A 19,679-nucleotide genomic window follows, 5' to 3' on the forward strand; every position below is an offset into this window, starting at 1 on the left:
ATAAACTCTGTCATATTCCTAGAGAGTTGAGACGAACCATCTAAAGTGGGATGGATGCCGTCTCTTCTAATCAGCCCAGGTTTTCTCCAAAACGTTTTCCAATTGTCTATGTAGCCCACGTTGTTAGCGGGACACCACTTAGACAGCCAGCGGTTGAATGACGTCATGCGGCTAAACATGTCGTCACTGGTCAGATTGGGAAGGGGTCCAGAGAAAACTACGGAGTCCGACATCGTCTTAGCAAAGTTACACACCGATTCAACATTAATTTTACAACATTAATACTTCAGCTCAGTATTTGATTAAATGTACTCAGTTACTTTTCACCACAGGTGCCATTACCCAGGTCTTGTCCATGAGCTCGGTTGTTCCCGTTGATGAACAGCAATGAGTATCCAGAGTATATCAGACTGGATCCTGTAGGACAAACCGGGATGGAGGTTTTTTGGCTGTGCTTGGTGAACAGGAAGCCGTTGGTCTTTGGTGGACTCCCACGTTCACCCTGTAGACCTCTGATACCTTTAGCACCAACAGGACCACGTAAACCTGCAGCCCCTGTGACAGCAGAGTCAGTTTTTAAGTGTTAAAACCTGGTTTCAAATCAACGACCAATATCGTCTCAACTCTTCATTGCCAGTGTAAGCAGTGTTAGCAATAGCTGCAGATGTCGTACCTTTTAGTCCAGGTAATCCTGGGTCTCCCTGATCCCCTTTTAATCCAGGACGGCCACTTGGTCCCATTTTACCAGCCAGGCCTTTGCTGCCCTTATAACCTGCAGCCACAGTACAGAACCCAGCTTCTAACAGTCAGTTAATTTGTACCTGAAACTGTTTTTAAAGTAAAGATATCATTCCACACTCACCTGGACCTCCAGGTTTCCCACGGAGTCCTGGGTGTCCGCTTGGTCCTGGAGGTCCCTGAGCTCCCCCACAGCCCATGTCTCCTGGTTCTGTGATTATGCTCATCAATACAATCTTCCCCATCTCTCCTGCAACAGGACAGTATTTAAGAGCACATGCAGCAATGAGGATTCAATACAGGGTAGTAGTACTACCACAAGGGGCAGTACAATGTCAGCAGTTGTAGTATTCTGTACGACTGCTCTGAGTTTTTACCGCATTACCTTTTGGCCCAGGTGGCCCTGGAACTCCTTGTAAGCCGCCTTGGCCTGGTGGTCCGTTCTCTCCCTTTAAACCTGAAACACACACAAAGAGTCCAGAGTCCACAGGACCAGCTCTGTTGTACCATGTCCGACCAGAACATGAAGTCTCAGTTCAGACCAACAAATACTACCAAGAATTATCATCGATGCGATTCTTTGTTCCGTTTCAAACTACAGACACTGCTGAGACTTTTTCTGATGACAGTTCAAACTGTGGATTTACTGTAGCGTCTACTTGTTATTTGACTGGACTTCTTACCAGCAGGTCCTGGGAGACCAGTTTCTCCACTCAGGCCTTTCTTTCCAATTGGACCTGGTCGGCCGTCTAAACCCTGTCAACATTACCAACAAATAGGACTGAGGACGTGATTAAGATGAACTAGAAATGGCATATATAGGTATTGTAACTGTGGGATGTACTGACAGGACTGCCCTGTAGCCCAGGGTCGCCAGGGTAACCGGGTGGACCTGGGTCACCTCTTGCTGCTTTATATCCCTTGTCTCCTTTAAAACCTGGACCTGGAGGACCTGGAGGTCCGCGACAGCCTGGGTGACCTACAGAGACAGAGACATAATCAGTGTCTCATCCAATAGCAGAACAAGTGTCTAGGTTCTACTTCCTGCACATGAAAACACTCGGAGAGAACCACATCAGGCACTGATGAAATGCTGAACTGACCATGGTGCCCGGTGAAGTCAGATGACGACCACATTTATTAGAGCTCACCTTAAATGGAACATGAGCCGCGTTGAGACTCACCTGACTGAAACCCTGAAGAGTTTTCAATAAAATGAAACAGTGACAAACCCACAGATTGTTTTTTCTCCTCTGGGTTAGGGTTAGTCACGTGTTAGAACAGTCAGTTAAAATCCAGTTCAGTAAATCGATCATCCTGTTGACGATAAAGTCCAGTTCTGTGGTGGTTCTACGGTGCGACACTCCAAGGACAAACAGACAGAATATAGATGTTGTACGAGAAGATCAACACAGCAGGTTTACATTATGAACAGGAAGACATTTGGATTAGAAACACCAAGGCCCGAGCAAATCAGTGTTAACAGCTGCTGGACAGACCCTCAACACTCCCTGAACTTTGTTGACTCAGAGTGTTCTCACCTTTCTGCCCTCGTATCCCAGGAACCCCGACTTCTCCTTTCAATCCTTCAGGGCAGACTCCTTCCCTGCCAGGACAACCAGGAGGACCAGGAGGTCCAGGAAGACCATAACATCCCACCTCTCCTGCAGGACCAGGTGGACCAGGAGGCCCACAGGAACCAGGTGGACCCTTCTCCCCAGGACTCCCTGAGAACATGAGGAGACAAACAGCATATTTCCTTTCTTCTGCTTTAGGTCCAATTGAAAATCATCATCACACCTGAGGACTCACCAGGTGGACCTGTTGTACCCTCTGGCCCTCGCGGTCCAATTCCAGAAGCTTGGGAAAAAACACTGATCAATCAAAACTGAGAGAAACAGACCAGCACCACTGATAGCACAGCTGATTCACTTTCCTCCTACCTCCCATTGCTCCTTTCTCTCCAGGAGGTCCAGGTATTCCATCTTGTCCCTGGTTTCCTCTGGGACCAGCTGGACCAGGATCTCCAGGAGCTCCCTTGTTGCCTATAATGACATTAACAACACTGAGGGGACAGATTCCACATAAAAGTGGAGAAGTAGTGCTGCCAGCTGATTAGATTAGTGCCAGAAAACGCTGGTCTCTGTACCGGTGAGTCCAGTGGGTCCCATCGGGCCAGTTTTCCCTGGAGGACCATCACAACCCTTTTCACCAGCAGATCCAGGAGAACCTGAGGACACAACAAGATGCACTGATTAGAGCTCCGCATTTATTCACTGTCTCAGTTTTATGTGCACATATAAAATATGCAGAAAAACATCTACGCTGAGCTTCACCCGGTTTTCACTTTATCAGGTGTCTCGTTGCGATTTCTATCATACTTCTCACTGTTGTACAGTATGTTTCTGAACTGTATCTGTGGTTCCCCGCTGCCTGAACATTAAATCAGCTGGTGCGCTTGTTGCATCCTACCTGCTGTTCCTGTTCACCATCAGTTACAGATTTTGCTAATGATATAAAATCCACACAAACAGTGGACAGATATGATACAGACATGAATGTGTACAGCACAAAGGACAAATACTATCAAGTCAATACTATCAAGTCACACCTCTGCATCCTGGGGGTCCAGAGGATCCTTTGGGGCCACAGGGGCCACAGCCTCCTGGAAGACCAAAGTTTCCGAAGTGTCCTGGCTTCCCCTTTGTACCTGGAGGTCCTGAACTTCCCAGAATCCCCTGAGATGAGAACAGAGCAGGAGACTCGTCAAAAACAAAACAAACTAGAACAAACTATCCAACATATACTTAGTACACTTAAATGTTAAGTTAAATTCATGAATGTTATAGATTGATCATTGTCTCTGTTCTGTGCTTCTGTGCTGTGTTAAATAATATTAGATCCACTTCATGATTTTCATCAGTGGTTTTGTTTGCTACCATCTGGACTGACACTGGAATAAGGGCATGTCTGTCATATGTATGACACCTTCTCTCCTGGTTGTCCTTTAGATCCTGGTCCAGGTGGGCTCGTTTCCCCTTTAAAACCTTTAAGTCCTCCTGCTCCCGGGATTCCATCTGAACCAGGTGTTCCACAAGGCCCAGCACAACCTTTCTCACCTTTACAACCTTGACAGAACACACAAGGAGACGAGAGAATTGAGAGAGTGAACATTTGTTTTTTTTAAAGTCTAGAGGGAGTTTACCTTGATTCACCTTTTTTTTTTTAGACAGCTGAAATTGTTCTTTTCTTTTTCAAGCTGACATTTATTTAAAGGTAGTTTTTTTAGTGATGTGTTCTGAAGGGTGAACTCTCAGCAGGTGGACTGACCACCAATACTAACCATCTCTGAGACAGCCCAGTTTACTCCTACTCATTCTAATCAGTAAAATCCACGAATATCAGCTTTTTAAAAATGTCTGCAGAGCTGCAGATTGTTCTGGGGGGTTGGTGGTTTGGGGATCGCTACCTGGTTTCCCCATCTCTCCTGGGTGACCAGGAAAACCAGAGGGACCAGGACAACCTTTAACACCATCTCTGCCAGGGTCCCCAGGAAGTCCTGAGAAACAGACATTTATGAAATATCAAATTCTAATTTTTATTAACAAAAAACATAAAAAACATGGTTCAGTAAAACTGTGACTGGAGTTCAGGGTGAGTTGGTCCTACAGCACTCAATGTTCAAATGATCCTGTCACAGCTGTGTTACCTTGTGGCCCAGTATTTCCAGGTTCACCATTGATGCCATCAGGGCCCTGGGGTCCTGGGAGACCCCTCTCTCCTTTATTACCAGTAAAACCTACTGGCCCTGAGAGAGAGACATAAAGCAGACCGACAGGTCACAGACCAGCCGGTTTTGTTGCGAGGCCTGGTCTCATTTGTGTTCCGTTTTGTTTTTTCAGTATTTTTCAGCAGTTCATTTTTTGCATTGATTGAAAAAATGAGATACACCATCAGAAGTGCTGGATTGTGGATTTGGACAGATTCAGGGTAGCCAGCTTCCGGGTTCCAGTCTATGTTTCAATAGCTTCATGTGTAACAAACAGAGTCAGGTCAAAGATTAAATGGATAATGGTATGTAAAATGGGCCCTGGTGTAGTCTCCTGGACAATAGTTACTGCACTGTAAATGCCAACAGAATTAAGACTAAACTGGGCTGAGCTGGACTGGACTGGACTAGAACAGACTACAGTAAGAAATAAATACAATCGAGTACCAGGGTCTCCAGGATCTCCCAGATCTCCATACATCTCTATAATCGTCTGCATTCCTTTCTGTCCAGTTTCTCCTTGGTCCCCCTGAGGTCCAGGAGGTCCCTGGGGACCCTTATCCCCGTCTACACCTGTCTCACCTTCGAGACAAATAAAAAAGACTGTTACAATCAGACACAGCTGAATTGATTGATTAATTACTGACTGATTTATTGATCAATTCACAGACAGAAACCTTTTGATCCCGGTAATCCTGTCTCTCCAGGTTTCCCATCAGCCCCAGGACACCCAAGAGTTCCTGGAGGACCCATGTCCCCTCTGGTACCTGAAAGACAGATATACGATTTATTTTCGATGCGAGGACACTGTGGTGACTTACGACTCTGATGTATGTCCAGTTCATCAGCAGGTTTAAATCAGACATGGCCACATCTCTTCACCTGGGTTCCCTGGTTCCCCATTGGTCCCTGCTAGGCCTGTCTGTCCAACTCCTCCTACTGGACCTTCCTGACCCTCAGGCCCTGGTTCCCCATGTGGTCCCTGAGGTCCCATAACTGCCACACCTGGCAGCCCAGGGTCTCCCACCAGACCCTTTTGGCCTCGTGCCCCTTCAGGACAAGATACAGGTTGGTGGGTTGGGGTGGTTGTGGTTTTAGTTCACTTCACTAATTCTTATGAACAAAGCTCAGCAGTTCTCATCCTAACAGTTAGCACCTGTAAATCCTATGATTCCCATGAGTCCCCGCTCTCCTCTTGGTCCAGGAGCTCCAGGTAAACAGAGTCCAACAGCACCAATGGGACCTGGTAAACCCTCCAGACCTCTATGACCTGAGAGACATTTAGTTTCCAATGTAACTGGACTGTGATATGAACTGCTCCGTGTATTCTGAAGGTCTGAGGTAAACAGCTATTCTTTGCATGCTAGGAGGGGGAAATCAACAGTTATGCCTGAACCACTGAGAGTAGAGAACATTCCCAACGGGCTTCTACTGATCTACTGATCAGTTTCAGAAACCTTGGTACGTGCAGACATTTCAACAATTTAATAAGTTGTCTGTCTTTGCCTGGTATAAATATTGAGAGAGACAGGTTAGTAGTCGGTTTTTAGCACAGCTCCGGCTGAAAATATAAAATACATTCAAACTTTCAGTGCACTCCTGCTTTGCCGATTGCACGGCAAACGTGTTTACTCATTCACAGCATAGACTGGGAGTGATACGAGTCCATTTAGTCCAGTGTCATTTACAGAGAACAAAACACTTTGAAGGAAATTACTATGTCGAGGTTAATCAGTGGACATGTGGGGTCCACTGGAGCCATCAGTACTAGTGGATTCACTTCTAAATAGGTCCAGTCTATGGGTCCTCAATCAGTAGTGGTGACCTACCATTGGCTCCTGGTGGCCCATCCTGTCCTGGAAGTCCTGGAGCTCCATTTGCTCCTTGAGGTCCAGGATGTCCTTGGGGCCCTACTAAGCCCTCTTCTCCCTGAGGACCCAGCTGACCTTGCTGACCTGGGAAACCAACACCTGCACCCCCCTGTGACCACAGGGACCAGCAAACAGGAAAACAGTAAATCAGAGGAGGAGGACAATGGTTCAAGATCTAAATGTTACATCCAACAAAAAAACAAGAAGCAGAGTGACAGTGTAATGTTGTGTTCTTGTCATGTTGGAGCTGAAATAAATTGTATTGTATTGTATTGGATGAAAACATCCAAATAATATTAATGACTATGAAACTGAGTGCTGACAAATACATAACATGCAACATGCCTAAGTGTGTCATACTGAACTCAATGCCTCCAGGTTGCACTGACTTCACATTTAATGAGGAACCTGGAGCCAACTGCTCAGACCTCGATCCAGCTCTGGATATGGACAATGTAAAGTTGTGCAACATGCAGAACAACCTCAACCTCTCAACCACAGACTCTGCAATTGCAGAGTGCTTCAGCTAGAGGACAGGAGGGTGTGTGAGATCTAGGGTGGGGAGGGGGGCTTTGTGAGGTGGCATAGGACATACCAGATCCAGCTCAACACCTAGAACACCATGGAGTTGGTCTTTGACTTCCAGAGGCCAAGATACTCCCTGCACCCTGGTGGTTCAGAGGTAAGCCAGAGTAAAAGGGAAGCCTCACGTCCCTACATGAGGCTTCCCTTTTACTCTGGCTTACCTCACACACCGTTTCCACATAGACACCTTTGGAGATTTTCTTATGTGCCTCTTTGCACTTTGTCATTTTTCTGAGAAAGCAAATCATCCAAACTTTTACATAATTTATGTTGAGGATTTCAGCCCGTTACCTTTGGACCCGGCATCCCTGGGGGGCCCGATGGACCTGCCCGTCCCTTATTACCAAAACTTGGTAAACCTGGATCCCCTGGAAGGCCTTTCAGTCCTGAATGCAGGTAAACAGTTAGGTATTCACATAAACATAAACCGTCTGCTGACTGTTGTCTTCTTCTAACTGACCTTTGACCCCTGGAAAACCTGGAGGCCCCTGGACAGAAAGTCCTTTGTCTCCTTTTTCTCCCTTTGGACCAACAGATCCTAGATTACCTTGAGGTCCTGTCACACCTGAACCAGGGAGAGACTTTAGCTGGAACACATACTGCATTTAAAAGGCAGACGGAGGTTCAACATACATCCACAGTTTTTCTGCTACAGTGAACAAGATGTGGTTTTATAGCTTTAATAGGTTGTGATTAATCTGAAACACATACCCATGAATATGACTCATAGTTTTTACCTGTGTCCAAGTTCATCAGTAAAGATCAAAAACAGTCCACATTAGATTTGCTTTGCTCGTCGCTCACCTTCAGGTCCAGGATTTCCAGGTAAACCCTTTACTCCTTTCTGTCCTAGATCTCCCGGAGAGGTTTGGATTTCACCTGGAGAACCCTTTTCACCTGAAAGAACACAGACAACTCAGATCCGTTAGTTAACTCGGGTTCTGCCCCCCCACTGGCCAGACCAAACCTAGACCGACTCACCAGGGTTTCCAGGATCTCCTTGCTGTCCCTGCACTCCAATGCTGCCTTGAGGTCCTGGAGGTCCTGGAGCCCCAATACCAAGAGGTCCTGAAGGTCCCCGCTGTCCTAGTAGTCCTCTGGAACCAGTCTCCCCGATTTGGCCTTTGTCTCCTTTTGGTCCCTGCGGCCCCTGTAGAGCAGCGCATGAAAAATATATTTCTGGCACACGCCTCCACCCTCCAGGATCTGGTCTGGATTGGTCTAATAAATAATCTGATACTCACAAGATTTCCTTTCTGTCCCTGAACACCTTTCAATCCCGGATCTCCTTGAAGTCCGTCTATCCCATCAATGCCTGGTGGACCTGCTGCCCCCTGAGCACCTTCCTCACCCTTCTGCCCCACACTCTGCATGATTCTAGGATCTCCAATAGGTCCTGGGGGCCCTGGGAGGCCCGGGATACCAAATGGTCCCTGAAGACAAACATCTAAGATGTACCTCACTGATCACACTAACCAGACAATCAGAGACTGTGTACCCGACCCCATTGTTTTATTCTTGCGATTGGACAGTCACTAGACAGCGCTGTCACTGGTGTCTCATTTACATTTAGATCCAGTTGCCATGACTCAACTTCCAGATGAGTGAAGTACAAAGCAAACAAAAACTCGTATCTAAGCCAAGGAGAGGAATTTTACTTTAAAGTGCTCTAGAAAGATCTTTTTAAGTTTCATGGGCATAAGTTCAAGTTTTGTAGTTTTTAAATAAAGGTTTTAAGTGCAGAGAAAGGTTCTGAAGAGTTTTGTTTTCAGCAAGTTCTTTTAAAGTTGAGAGTGAGGCAGCTGATCGTGCAGAGGTGGGTGGATCCTTCCACCATCGTAGAACCACAGAGCTGAAAAGTTTAGTCTGGGATCTTTTGAGGTGAGGGGACCACAAGACGTCATTCACTGGCAGAGCACAGTGAGTGAGAGGGATTGTAGACCAGGATGAGAGAGTTCAGGTAGGCTGGTGCAGTTGAGGTGACCTCTGTAGGTAAGAGTCAGGACTTTGAACCTGATGCAGCAGCTACAGATAGCAGAGATCTGGACAGTGATGTAACGTGTCCTTTTTGGCTGATTAAACATGAGACATGCTGCTGCATTTTGGATCATCTAGAGGGATTTGATAGTGCAGCTGGTAACAGAAGCAGGAGATGTGGTCAGTAAAGCTCAGCTGATCATCAATGATCACCCCCAGGTTTCTGGCAGACTTAGTGGGGACAATCTCTGTGGATCCTATGTTGATACTGATGTTGTGTTGTATTGAAGAACTAACTGTGAGGTCAGGTCCGGTCTCAGACTCCGCTCAGCTGAACCTGTTTCTACAGTGTCTGCTTTTTTGGATATGGACACAATTTTCATATTGTGAATTATTTCACAAATTTTCCTCATTATCATCTAGTAAATTTAGATTTTTAAAAAGCAACAGGTTTAACTAAAAAATTTGGTAAGCTCACCTGTGGACCAGGTGGTCCTACTACACCTTTGTCCCCTTTGTCACCTTTGGTACCTGGGAAACCATCTAAACCTGGATGCAGAATGACATCACACAGAGAGACAGGTAAGTTCTCCCCGTCATCATTCAGTCTAATTATGGAGCAGATTCTGCTGTCAATAAATAAAATAAAACCAAATAGCCTACTTTTACTTTGGTAAATACCAGAGTATATTGTGGGAGGATTATAAACTCAATAATAATAGCATTACTAAAGATAAGTTCTTACCCATCACTCCATTTTCACCAGGCTCTCCATGTATACCTGGAGGTCCTGGGGAGCCAGAAGCAAGAGGACATACCAAGCACAACTCCCCCTTTTCGCCTGATAAAAATCAATCAATCAATCAATCAATCAATCAATCAATCCATCCATCAAAAATGCTAAGTGTATCCACAGTAACAATGCCATTACTATTCCAGCGACAAAGCTCCAGGTTTACATCATTTTGTGACAAGTGCGTACGACAACTGTGACTACATAACAACCTGTGGATGCTGACACCATGTTGTCAGTTTCATGTTATTTGAATCACATTGTATTGAGTCATATTATACTGTTGCTATGATGCACAAAGAGACAAATATAAAGATACAGGTCATTTCCAGTAGTGGAAGATCCTTTACTTAAGTAAACATTTGTTGCAGCTGCAGTTGCAAAACCATCCACTTCTCAACCTTGACCATGTGTGTTGGCATCTTCATTAAATACACATCCAAGTAAAATTTAAAAAAGGATTTTCATGTATCACATACATGATGACTTTCATCTATGTGATACATTTAAACATATGACTTCTGTATGACAACAACATGGTGGAGTTTGGTGTCAAATCTGTTAAGTATATTTAAATACGAGAACTGAAGTGGTCAAGGAGACACAGGCAGTATGGTGTGGGTATTTTTCAGTTGGAATTGGAGTAGAATAAAAATCTCCATCATCTCCATCATCTCCATCCAGAACATACGACCTCTCATCTGTGCCATTATGTTATCCTTTTTGTGGCATGAGTGCATTCAAAGGGATTCCCAATAACCTGGTATATCAAACTGCAGTACTGCTCACACTACAAGACAGCCAGTCATAATTTCTGACACGACAGAAATACAGTTACCTATAAGGGAGCATGCGTTGATGTGATTAATCTGGTCAAGAACACTGCTCACGCTGCACATCAAACAATATGAGATTGGATTGATATCCATCCAGTGTCTGCTTCACTAAACTCACGCTTTCTGCCCTCCACTCACCTGTCTGTCCAACTGGTCCGCTTCTCCCAGGAAACCCCACTAAGCCTTTTGTACCTTTAACTCCTGGATCACCAATGCCATCTTCCAGAAAGTCTGACATAAAGAAAAGAACAATAAAATCAGAGAGCTTTTAATTATTTTGTTAAAGTTAGGCTGGCTGTTTTTTAGTTTAAAGCTCAGAGGCTCCAATATACTTCCCTGAGGGACACCTTACATTAACAAAGATGCAAACAAAGTGGATTTATTTAAATGTTTAGTTGATGGTTCCTCCCCATAGATCATTCGGAATAATTTCAATTCAGCAATTATATGACCACACAGGACAGGAATAACTTGTATGAAGATTTGCAGTCAAGATTTAGAGTACATTATAGTACAGAAACAGCACTGGTAAAGTAACGATCTACTATTAGACAATGGACTACTCTCTATACTCATCTTGTTAGATCTTGCTACATTCAACATATAGATCACAACATAGACTGGAACATGTTATTGGGATCAAAGGAACAGCACTAGAGTGGTTTAAATTGTATCCATCAGATAGATTTCAGTTTGTACATGTTAATGAGTCTTACATGCACAGCAAAGTTAGATATTGAGTTCCACAGGGATCTGTGCTTGGACCGATTCTTTTCACTTTATATATGTCCCCCTTAGGCAATATTATTAGGAAACACTCTATAAATTTCCATTGCAATGCAGATGATACCCAGCTATACTTATCTATGAAACCAGGAGAAAATAATCAATTAGTTAAACTTCAAGCTGCCTAAAAGACATAAAGACCTGGATGTCCTCCAATTTCCTTCTCCTAAATCCAGACAAGACAGAGGGTATACTGTTTGGGCCTAAAAATCTCAGAGACACTATGTCTAATCACATTCTCACCCTTGACTTAATATTGGCCTCGAGTAATACTGTAAGAAATCTCGGAGTTATCTTTGATCAGGATATCTCCTTCACTTCATACATCAAAGAAATCTCTAGAACTGCCTTTTTTCACCTGAGAAACATTAGAGTTAAAATTAGGAGCATCCTGTCCCAAAGTGATACTGAAAAACTAGTCCATGCATTTGTTACTTCCAGACTGGACTATTGTAATTCATTATTAATAGTTTGTCCCAATAACTCATTAAAGAGCCTCCAGTTAATCCAAAATGCTGCAGCCAGAGTTCTGACTGGAATTAGTAAGAGAGATCATATTTCTCCAACGTTAGCTTCTCTCCATTGGCTCCCTGTTAAATCCAGAATTGAATTAAAAATTCTTCTCCTCACTTATAAATCCCTTAATAATCAGGCTCCATCTTATCTTAAAGAACTCATAGTTCCATATGTTCCAAGCAGAACTCTGCGTTCTCAGACTGCAGGTTTACTTGTGGGCAGACACCCTCTGGATATTTAAGACTAGACTTAAAACTTTCCTTTTTTATAATCTTATAGTTAGAGATGGATCAGGTGACTCTGAACCATCTCTTAGTTCTGCTGATATAGGTTAGTCTGCTGGGGGAACTCTACTGATACACTGAGCTACTCTCCTTTCTCCTTTCTCCTCTATCTATTCTAATTCTACCATTTCATGTCATTAACTCTGTGTCTTCTCTCTCCTGTAGTTGTGTTTCCTCCTCTCTGTCTCCCTCTCTCTGTACTTTTCTGCAGGTATCCTCGGCCTGGAGCTGCACATCTCCAGAATCCAGTTCATCTGCCCAGTGTTCTTGCTGCTTTTTGTTTTTTTTTTTTGCCTGCTGTTCTTTTCTCTCTTCTCTTTCCACTCACCCCAACCGGTCGAGGCAGATGGCCGCCCACTATGAGCTGGTTCTGCTGGAGGTTTCTTCCTCTAAAGGGAGTTTTTCCCTCTCCACTGTTGCCTAAAGCTTGCTCAAATGGGGTTGTTGGGTTTTCTATATAATTCTGTATACAGTTATATTTGTAAGTTCTTAAACCTTAAAACACTGTAAAGTGCCTTGTTATGACATCTGTTGTGATTTGGTGCTATACAATTAAAATTGAATTGAATTGTGGTCTTATGCCTAGAAAACCACAGAGAACACCACAATCAATCAATAACAGATACAGTAGCAGTTTTAACTTCATACAACATTATTGAGAGAACCCTTTGTGGTGTGGTACGGAGCAAGAACTGATTATGTCCATATGTTATTCTGGTTACTTGGCATTCCTGGGTCTCCTGGTTCTCCTTCAGCTCCAAGACCTCCTGGGACTCCAGTCTCTCCTAGGGGGCCAGTGATATGTGGCCCAGGCTCTCCTGGTTCTCCCTTAGGTCCCATTGAACCAGGGGGACCCTGACGGCCAGGTGGACCTAGTTGAGCCACACCTTGAGAGAAGAACAATTTAGGTTCCCACTGCTCATTAAATAGGAAACAAAGCATTTTCATGAACTAAATATGTTATTGCTATTATTAAGACTTTTATTGAGTGATTATACTGATTATTTGCTCAAGAGCAGAGAGGAAAGACATAGGATACCTGACTCGCCCTGTAGTCCAGGAAAACCAATGAGTCCTAAAAGAAAGGAGAGAAGAACATTACAGTCTGCTGATTAAGTAACAATTGTTATTATTATACATTTACTTGCTATGTTTCTGTGAAAACCCACATTCCCCGGATAAACTGTGTCTAAAAGAGTTTTATGCAGCCTTGTAAGTGCTGTAGGTGTGTAACTCATGGAGATAACTAAAGGCAGGAACAACACCTACACCAATCAAAATGTATGTAAAACTTAATGAGAATACGGCCATGTTGGAAAACCAGATGAACAGTTACAGAACAGCTTCATTAAAATATATTTCATCAAAGACATTTTTTTATTTCCATACAACCCAGTTGTAAAGTACTAAATAAAAACATTTACATTTTACATTTACATTTAGTCATTTATCAGACGCTTTTATCCAAAGCGACTTACAAGTGAGGAACAAGGCAAACAAACAAAATCTAAGTCAAGGAGAAAAAACATTAAAGCAAAGTGCTATCAAATAAGTGTTTCTGTTTCAAGAAATGTGAGAACGAAAGAGTAGAAGTTTTTTTTTTTCCCTTTTTTAATTTAAGTGCAAAGGAAGAGTTCTGTTTTCAGCAGTTTTTTAAAGATTGCTAGTGAGGTGGCTGAGCGTGCAGAGTTCTGCAGCTCATTCCACCATCGTGGGATCACTGAGCTGAACAGTTTTCCTTGGTGTCGACTGTGTGGTGCTGGTACCACCAGACGACGTTCCCTGGTCGAGTGCAGTGGACGGGAGGGGATGTAGACCTGAACGATTGAACTGAGATAGGATGGAGCTGTAGAGTTAACCACTCTGTAGGCAAGAGACAGAGCTTTGAACTTGATCCTTGCAGCCACAGGAAGCCAATGCATTTTTGTAATACAAAACAAAATTCAAAGGTGTGATACCTTGTTCTCCAGGGGCTCCTGGAGACCCGTGGGGCCCGGGTACACCAGGCTGTCCCTTCAGAAATCTGTGGTTCCAGACCATCTGATAAAAACACACACAGATTTTCTATTAGTCTACTAGTCTGATCCTCTAACCTGATTCTAGGGTTAAAGTACCTGTGGTTCATCTGTTTCATGTTTCAAGATCATGACAATTGAGTACAAGACAAAGCAGCAGCTCTAGAGGCAGTCTTTCCTGTCAACTGCAATGCCATTTTATTCAACAGATATAAAAAGAGTCAGTAAAAGTTCAGACTCACCTCTCCTGGAGGACCTGAAGGACCAGGATCCCCTTTCTCTCCCTAAAAACACAAACACTGTATTAATGCAGCTCAAAGATTTCTACCAAATCCAATCTACCATAATGAATTATGAATCGCAGACAAACCTTAAAGAATACTCACCCTTGCTCCCTCAATACCTGGAGGACCGAGGTACCCCTGATCCCCCGGGTCTCCCTGAAGACACAAACAGATTTAATTCTTCAGGCCATCATCAGTATTGTTTCTACAGATTCGAATGATGAGCAAAACGTTTGGCACCAACTCTAATAATCCAGGTGGTGTACCTATTGTATGTTACATTCAGCTACACAAAGCTGAAATATTCCACCCATAAAAATGCTAAATTCAAAGAATTTCACCAGCAGATGTCACAGTTTCTTACTGTGTTTTTTAAACAATGAACCAACACAATTGCTTCTTATTAATTCATTCCTGCCTACAAAGAAACATAGTTTAAACACCTCTGCATTAAATATAAAGTGCAATGACATAGTGCACAATACCTTAATAAGCTTGCTCAGTGGGGTTGTTGGGTTTTCTCTATAATTTTTTGTATAAATATTTTCTGTAAGGTCTTAAACCTTACACTGTAAAGTGCCTTGAGATAACTTCTGTTGTAAATTGGCGCTATACAAATAAAATTGAATTGAATACCCAATTACAGAACAAAACAATAAATGCCAAAATCACAGCCCAAACCTAACATCTTACCAAACTACAACAAAAGATTAGCACTTTCAAAATCTGTGAGCAACACCACTTTAACAATAGTGTTACATTTACCTATTACAAAGAACTAAATGCCTCAAGTAGAAAATCCGGATATAACTAGTAGAAAGCTAACATTAGCGTAGCAGACTTGTTACCTGTTTTCCGAGCTCTCCAACAAGTCCATCCTTTCCCAGTTTTCCCTGAAACAGAAACAGTAATTAATAAAAAAGGATTACAGCCGTTGAGGTTTCTGATGAGGTTCAGATTTGAAGCAGCAACTGCTAAACGTCAGGTTAAATTCAGGAGTTAGACCCAGTCTTGATTATAGATCCATGTTATTCTAGTTGTTCTCTCTCTCTTACTAATGAGCCGGGGTCTCCTCGTGCGCCCTTCTCTCCTTTAACCCCGACTCTCCCTGGTAGACCCTGGAGGAGAAAACAAATGCACACATGAGTCTGAAACTCAAAGAGTAAAAACTGTATGGACGAGGTGGTAGAGAGCTGAAATTAACCTACAGGAGGTCCACGACAACCCTTCTCTCCAACTTCACCTGGTTCTCCCTGAAATATAACAGAAACATTTCAGCAACAACAGTCAGAGAAACAGACAAAGAGAGAGACGGTCGGTCAGACACAGGCAGACCTTCAGTTCTTTGGGTCCTTCAGCATACAGTTTGATCCCTTTCTGTCCAGGGATTCCTGGAGGTCCACGATCACCCTAAAAACCCAACCAGTTGATGACAATGATGATGATGACAGATTAGAAATGTATGAATGTCTGCAATAAACTAAACTATAAACTTACACTTTACACAGACTTTAATTTATAACCTGACTTAAATCTGGACTTGTTTACCTTCTGTCCTTGAGGACCTGGGATCACTGGACTGGGACCCTCCTGACCCTGAAACAAAAATACACCATCAGGACCAGATGATGAAAGGCCATACTAATCAACTAATCTACCTTGCTGATTATCACTGGACAATAACTTTTAAGATGTTTTGTTTCAAGTCAGTTGTTGGTGTTGATGTTCTTAAAGGGAACAGAACGAAAACCTCTTTGACTGAACTGCAGGGCCACTGACCTTCTCTCCAGGGACCCCTGGTAATCCTGGAGTTCCCTGGAAATCAAAATGAAATAATCAAACTGTTGATGTGATCATTTGTGTTCAACGTCCTGACATTATAGGTGTCTTAAAAAAGCAGAATAGTGTAATAGGTTACAGGAAGTCCGGGAGGTCCTGGTGGTCCAAGTGATCCTGGTTCTCCTGGAAGGCCATTCAGCCCCTAAAACACAAACAGCCATCGAAAAAGATTCCAAAAGTACTACTGCTACTTGCTGGGTTGATTTAAAGAACCCGTTTATCTTCATATTGAGAACAAAGACCAAGTTCCACAAAATGAGAATTTTTACAAGATGCGGAAAATTAGGAAGATCATTAGTTTTGTTAAAGAAATAAAAAGTCTGGCAGTAACTGACCTTTTCTCCAATTTGTCCTTGTGGTCCTATAGTTCCTTTAATTTCCTGAGGGATGGGGTACGTGAACGAGTCTCCCTGAAACCAGAACCGCAGCAGTCACACAGTCAAAGCCAAAATTCCGCTTATACCAGAGGTGAAGAGCTTGATGAACATTTAAGATTTGCTGAAAAGACTGTTTCCTGTTTGTAGTTCTGAAACTGAGACTACGGTGTAACAAGCACTGTGTGTGAGGACATATGAGGTACAAAGCAGCAAAAATCAAAGTCAGGAAAAGACAGTGTGACATAAGTGCTGGAATTGATAAAAGGTTTTATGAGTGCAGAGGAAGTTGGTGAAGAGTTCAGCCTTTCCTCTGTGTTTTGAACATTGGGAGTGAGCTGCTGCTTTGTTGGCACAGACAGATTGCCGACCTGGATAAGGCTGATCAGGCTGCTGAGTTGACCACACTTTAAACCCAATGCAGGCAGCCACTGAAAATAAATTGGATATTAACAGTTTCGAACGTGTCTAATATGAGACATGCTGCTACATGCTGGATCATTTGACGGTCTGATTAGCTGGTAAGTTGATCTTTCTGATCTTTCTCGTGTTGTAGAGTATGAATCTACTGCCTGATGATGGAGGAGATGTGGTTGGTAAAGCTTAGTTGGCCGCGGATGGCGACGCTCAGAATTGTGGCAGAAATGTTGGCTTAGCTGTTTACTGACAATGAAAAAGAATCCAGTGGGATTAGTTTGTAGAGATGAGCTGAATATATTTCATGTCATTTTAGTATGTTTCATGTCATGTCTTGCCTCTCTACTGTCTCCTGTGTAGTAAGGCAAAGATATTTCTGAAAGAATAAAAGCGTATAGAATAAATCATGTTCGATGACATAAAATCAAGCTGGAAATACATTAATACGTAGATTAAATACATTACTACTGCCAAACTCTGAGGTTGGCTGTTGGCGCCCTTACGATTTTAACTGCATGTGTAACACCAACAAGCATTAACAACAGTATGGGAACGTGTTCAGGTGTGTTCTCTTACCTTTACACCACGATGGCCTGGTAGACCCTGAAACACATATTCAGTAATCTTTAGCTTGTCAGAGTTAGCCTAGCTTAGCTTCAGTGATTAACCTATAATCAGTACAGGAAGTAGGTAGGACTTACCCGTAATCCTACAGGTCCTTGAATCCCGGGAAATCCTGGGTAACCAATATCCCCCTAAAGAAACAAATCAATCAATCAATCAGTGATGACCTCACTTTTACACAGCATCAGGTCACACAACGTGTTTATATTAAGCACCTTCCTGCAAATATTACATTCAGTAGATGTTCCAGTTTTGAAAGTTGAACCTTTCTCTGCAGTGTGTAGACATCAACACACTTGTTGTTTGCATGTGAAACAAACTGCTCATTAACTGAAATGTTTTCAATATTGGAGCATTTAAAAGCATGTTCCTTCACAAAACACATCAAAACCCTTGAACCATAAATATATATATATAAAAATCCCCATCACCCAAACAATAACATTTATGTAAATAATGTATTAAATCCGTTATTCTCTTGAGGATACATAAATGAAATATTATATAATAATAATAATAATAATAATAATAATAATAATTTTTATATTATTCTCCTCTATAACGTAAGACAGAAGCTAAAGAAGTCTAAGATGTGTCGGATTTTACCAACTTCAAATCCAAAATGGAACCCGTCATACAGTGTTTGCATTAATATTCACCCCCTTGTGTGTGTTTTTTTATTTATTTATTTCTTACTTTGTATATAATATACTGTATGTACTGCACTGATGGGTGATCTTGTTTACACTGACTAAAACTGAGACTATAACTAAACTCACTCTGTTGCCAGATGATAACGACATACTTTATTAATCCCCTTGGTGAAATTGTTGTTTGGAGAGCTGCAGTAGATGACGGCACTACTGTGGGGTTTCCATACCTTGTCCAAGGACACCTCCACATGTAGCCAGGAGGAACCAGTAACCCTGGCTTTTATAAATGACTGCTCTACCAACTGAGCTAACTGCCGCCTTACGATCTGTAAGGTCCACATGACTTTGGAAGAACCAACAGATCCAATAACACATCAAATCTGCAACAACATTGTGTGATATTATCCAATATTAGACAAATATAAATATAATCACTTAGGCATATAGAAGAATATAAAGCACTTTTTCCCCCCACACAGGGCCCTGAGACCAGGTAACATGACAGAAATAACCCAACATGTCTGATGTTATTGGTAACTGTTCCTAACTGATTATACAGGTACTGGTCATATAGTTAGAATATCATCAAAAAGTTGATTTATTTCCCTAATTCTGCTCAGGAAGTGAAACTTGTTTATTATATTTGTGCATTACACACAGACTCATATATTTCAAGGGTTTATTTCTTTTAATTTTGATGATTAGAACTGACAACTAATGAAAAACCCAAATTCCGTAACTCAGAAAATTAGAATATCACTTAAGACCAATACAAAGAGAGGATCTTTAGAAATCTATGCAAACTGAAAAGTATGAACATGTACAGCACTCAATACTTAGTTGTGGCTCCTTTTGCCTGAATTACTGCAGCAATGCGGCGTGGCATGGAGTCGATCAGTCTGTGGCACTGCTCAGGTGTTATGAGAGCCCAGGTTGCTCTGGTGGTGGCCTTCAGCTCTTCTAGATTGTTGGGTCTGGCATATCACATCTTCCTCTTCACAATACCCCATGGCTTTCCTATGGGGTTAAGGTCAGGCGAGTTTGCTGGCCAGTTAAGAACAGGAATACCATGCTCCTTAAACCAGGTACTGGCAGATTTGGCACTGTGTGCAGGTGCCAAGTCCTGTTGGAAAATAAAATCTGCAACTCCCTAAGGTTGATCAGCAGCAGGAAGCATGAAGTGCTCTAAAACGTCCTAGTATACAGCTGCTTTGACCTTTGACCTCAGAAAACACAGTGGAGCAACACCAGCAGATGACATGGCACCCCAAACCATCACTGACTGTGGAAACTTTACACTGGACCTCGAGCAACGTGG

The 19,679-nt window shown here is 42.7% G+C and overlaps 1 protein-coding gene across 1 annotated transcript in view; it reads right to left on the reverse strand.

Annotated features, from left to right (window-relative positions):
* Positions 1-19,679, reverse strand: part of col4a3 (collagen, type IV, alpha 3) — a 37,430-nt gene that overhangs the window by 6,712 nt on the left and 11,039 nt on the right. The window contains exons 7-48 of the mRNA XM_026371716.1: positions 17,786-17,839; positions 17,661-17,687; positions 16,629-16,703; positions 16,373-16,435; positions 16,234-16,269; positions 16,003-16,050; positions 15,790-15,864; positions 15,663-15,707; positions 15,510-15,572; positions 15,303-15,347; positions 14,557-14,610; positions 14,413-14,454; positions 14,114-14,195; positions 13,195-13,230; positions 12,878-13,042; positions 10,708-10,800; positions 9,686-9,781; positions 9,419-9,489; positions 8,208-8,396; positions 7,945-8,113; positions 7,768-7,860; positions 7,424-7,528; positions 7,255-7,349; positions 6,337-6,487; positions 5,664-5,777; positions 5,390-5,557; positions 5,185-5,274; positions 4,955-5,089; positions 4,448-4,546; positions 4,208-4,297; positions 3,727-3,866; positions 3,350-3,476; positions 2,888-2,968; positions 2,682-2,783; positions 2,551-2,598; positions 2,280-2,465; positions 1,587-1,717; positions 1,422-1,494; positions 1,124-1,195; positions 863-988; positions 674-772; positions 343-555 (exon numbers count right to left, since the gene is read on the reverse strand). Coding sequence (XP_026227501.1) covers positions 343-555; positions 674-772; positions 863-988; positions 1,124-1,195; positions 1,422-1,494; positions 1,587-1,717; positions 2,280-2,465; positions 2,551-2,598; positions 2,682-2,783; positions 2,888-2,968; positions 3,350-3,476; positions 3,727-3,866; positions 4,208-4,297; positions 4,448-4,546; positions 4,955-5,089; positions 5,185-5,274; positions 5,390-5,557; positions 5,664-5,777; positions 6,337-6,487; positions 7,255-7,349; positions 7,424-7,528; positions 7,768-7,860; positions 7,945-8,113; positions 8,208-8,396; positions 9,419-9,489; positions 9,686-9,781; positions 10,708-10,800; positions 12,878-13,042; positions 13,195-13,230; positions 14,114-14,195; positions 14,413-14,454; positions 14,557-14,610; positions 15,303-15,347; positions 15,510-15,572; positions 15,663-15,707; positions 15,790-15,864; positions 16,003-16,050; positions 16,234-16,269; positions 16,373-16,435; positions 16,629-16,703; positions 17,661-17,687; positions 17,786-17,839 — 4,066 coding nt within the window. The remainder of the gene's footprint in view (positions 1-342; positions 556-673; positions 773-862; positions 989-1,123; positions 1,196-1,421; positions 1,495-1,586; positions 1,718-2,279; positions 2,466-2,550; positions 2,599-2,681; positions 2,784-2,887; positions 2,969-3,349; positions 3,477-3,726; positions 3,867-4,207; positions 4,298-4,447; positions 4,547-4,954; positions 5,090-5,184; positions 5,275-5,389; positions 5,558-5,663; positions 5,778-6,336; positions 6,488-7,254; positions 7,350-7,423; positions 7,529-7,767; positions 7,861-7,944; positions 8,114-8,207; positions 8,397-9,418; positions 9,490-9,685; positions 9,782-10,707; positions 10,801-12,877; positions 13,043-13,194; positions 13,231-14,113; positions 14,196-14,412; positions 14,455-14,556; positions 14,611-15,302; positions 15,348-15,509; positions 15,573-15,662; positions 15,708-15,789; positions 15,865-16,002; positions 16,051-16,233; positions 16,270-16,372; positions 16,436-16,628; positions 16,704-17,660; positions 17,688-17,785; positions 17,840-19,679) is intronic.

Source organism: Anabas testudineus, chromosome 13 (genome assembly GCF_900324465.2).
Source record: "Anabas testudineus chromosome 13, fAnaTes1.2, whole genome shotgun sequence".
Taxonomy (NCBI): domain Eukaryota; kingdom Metazoa; phylum Chordata; class Actinopteri; order Anabantiformes; family Anabantidae; genus Anabas; species Anabas testudineus.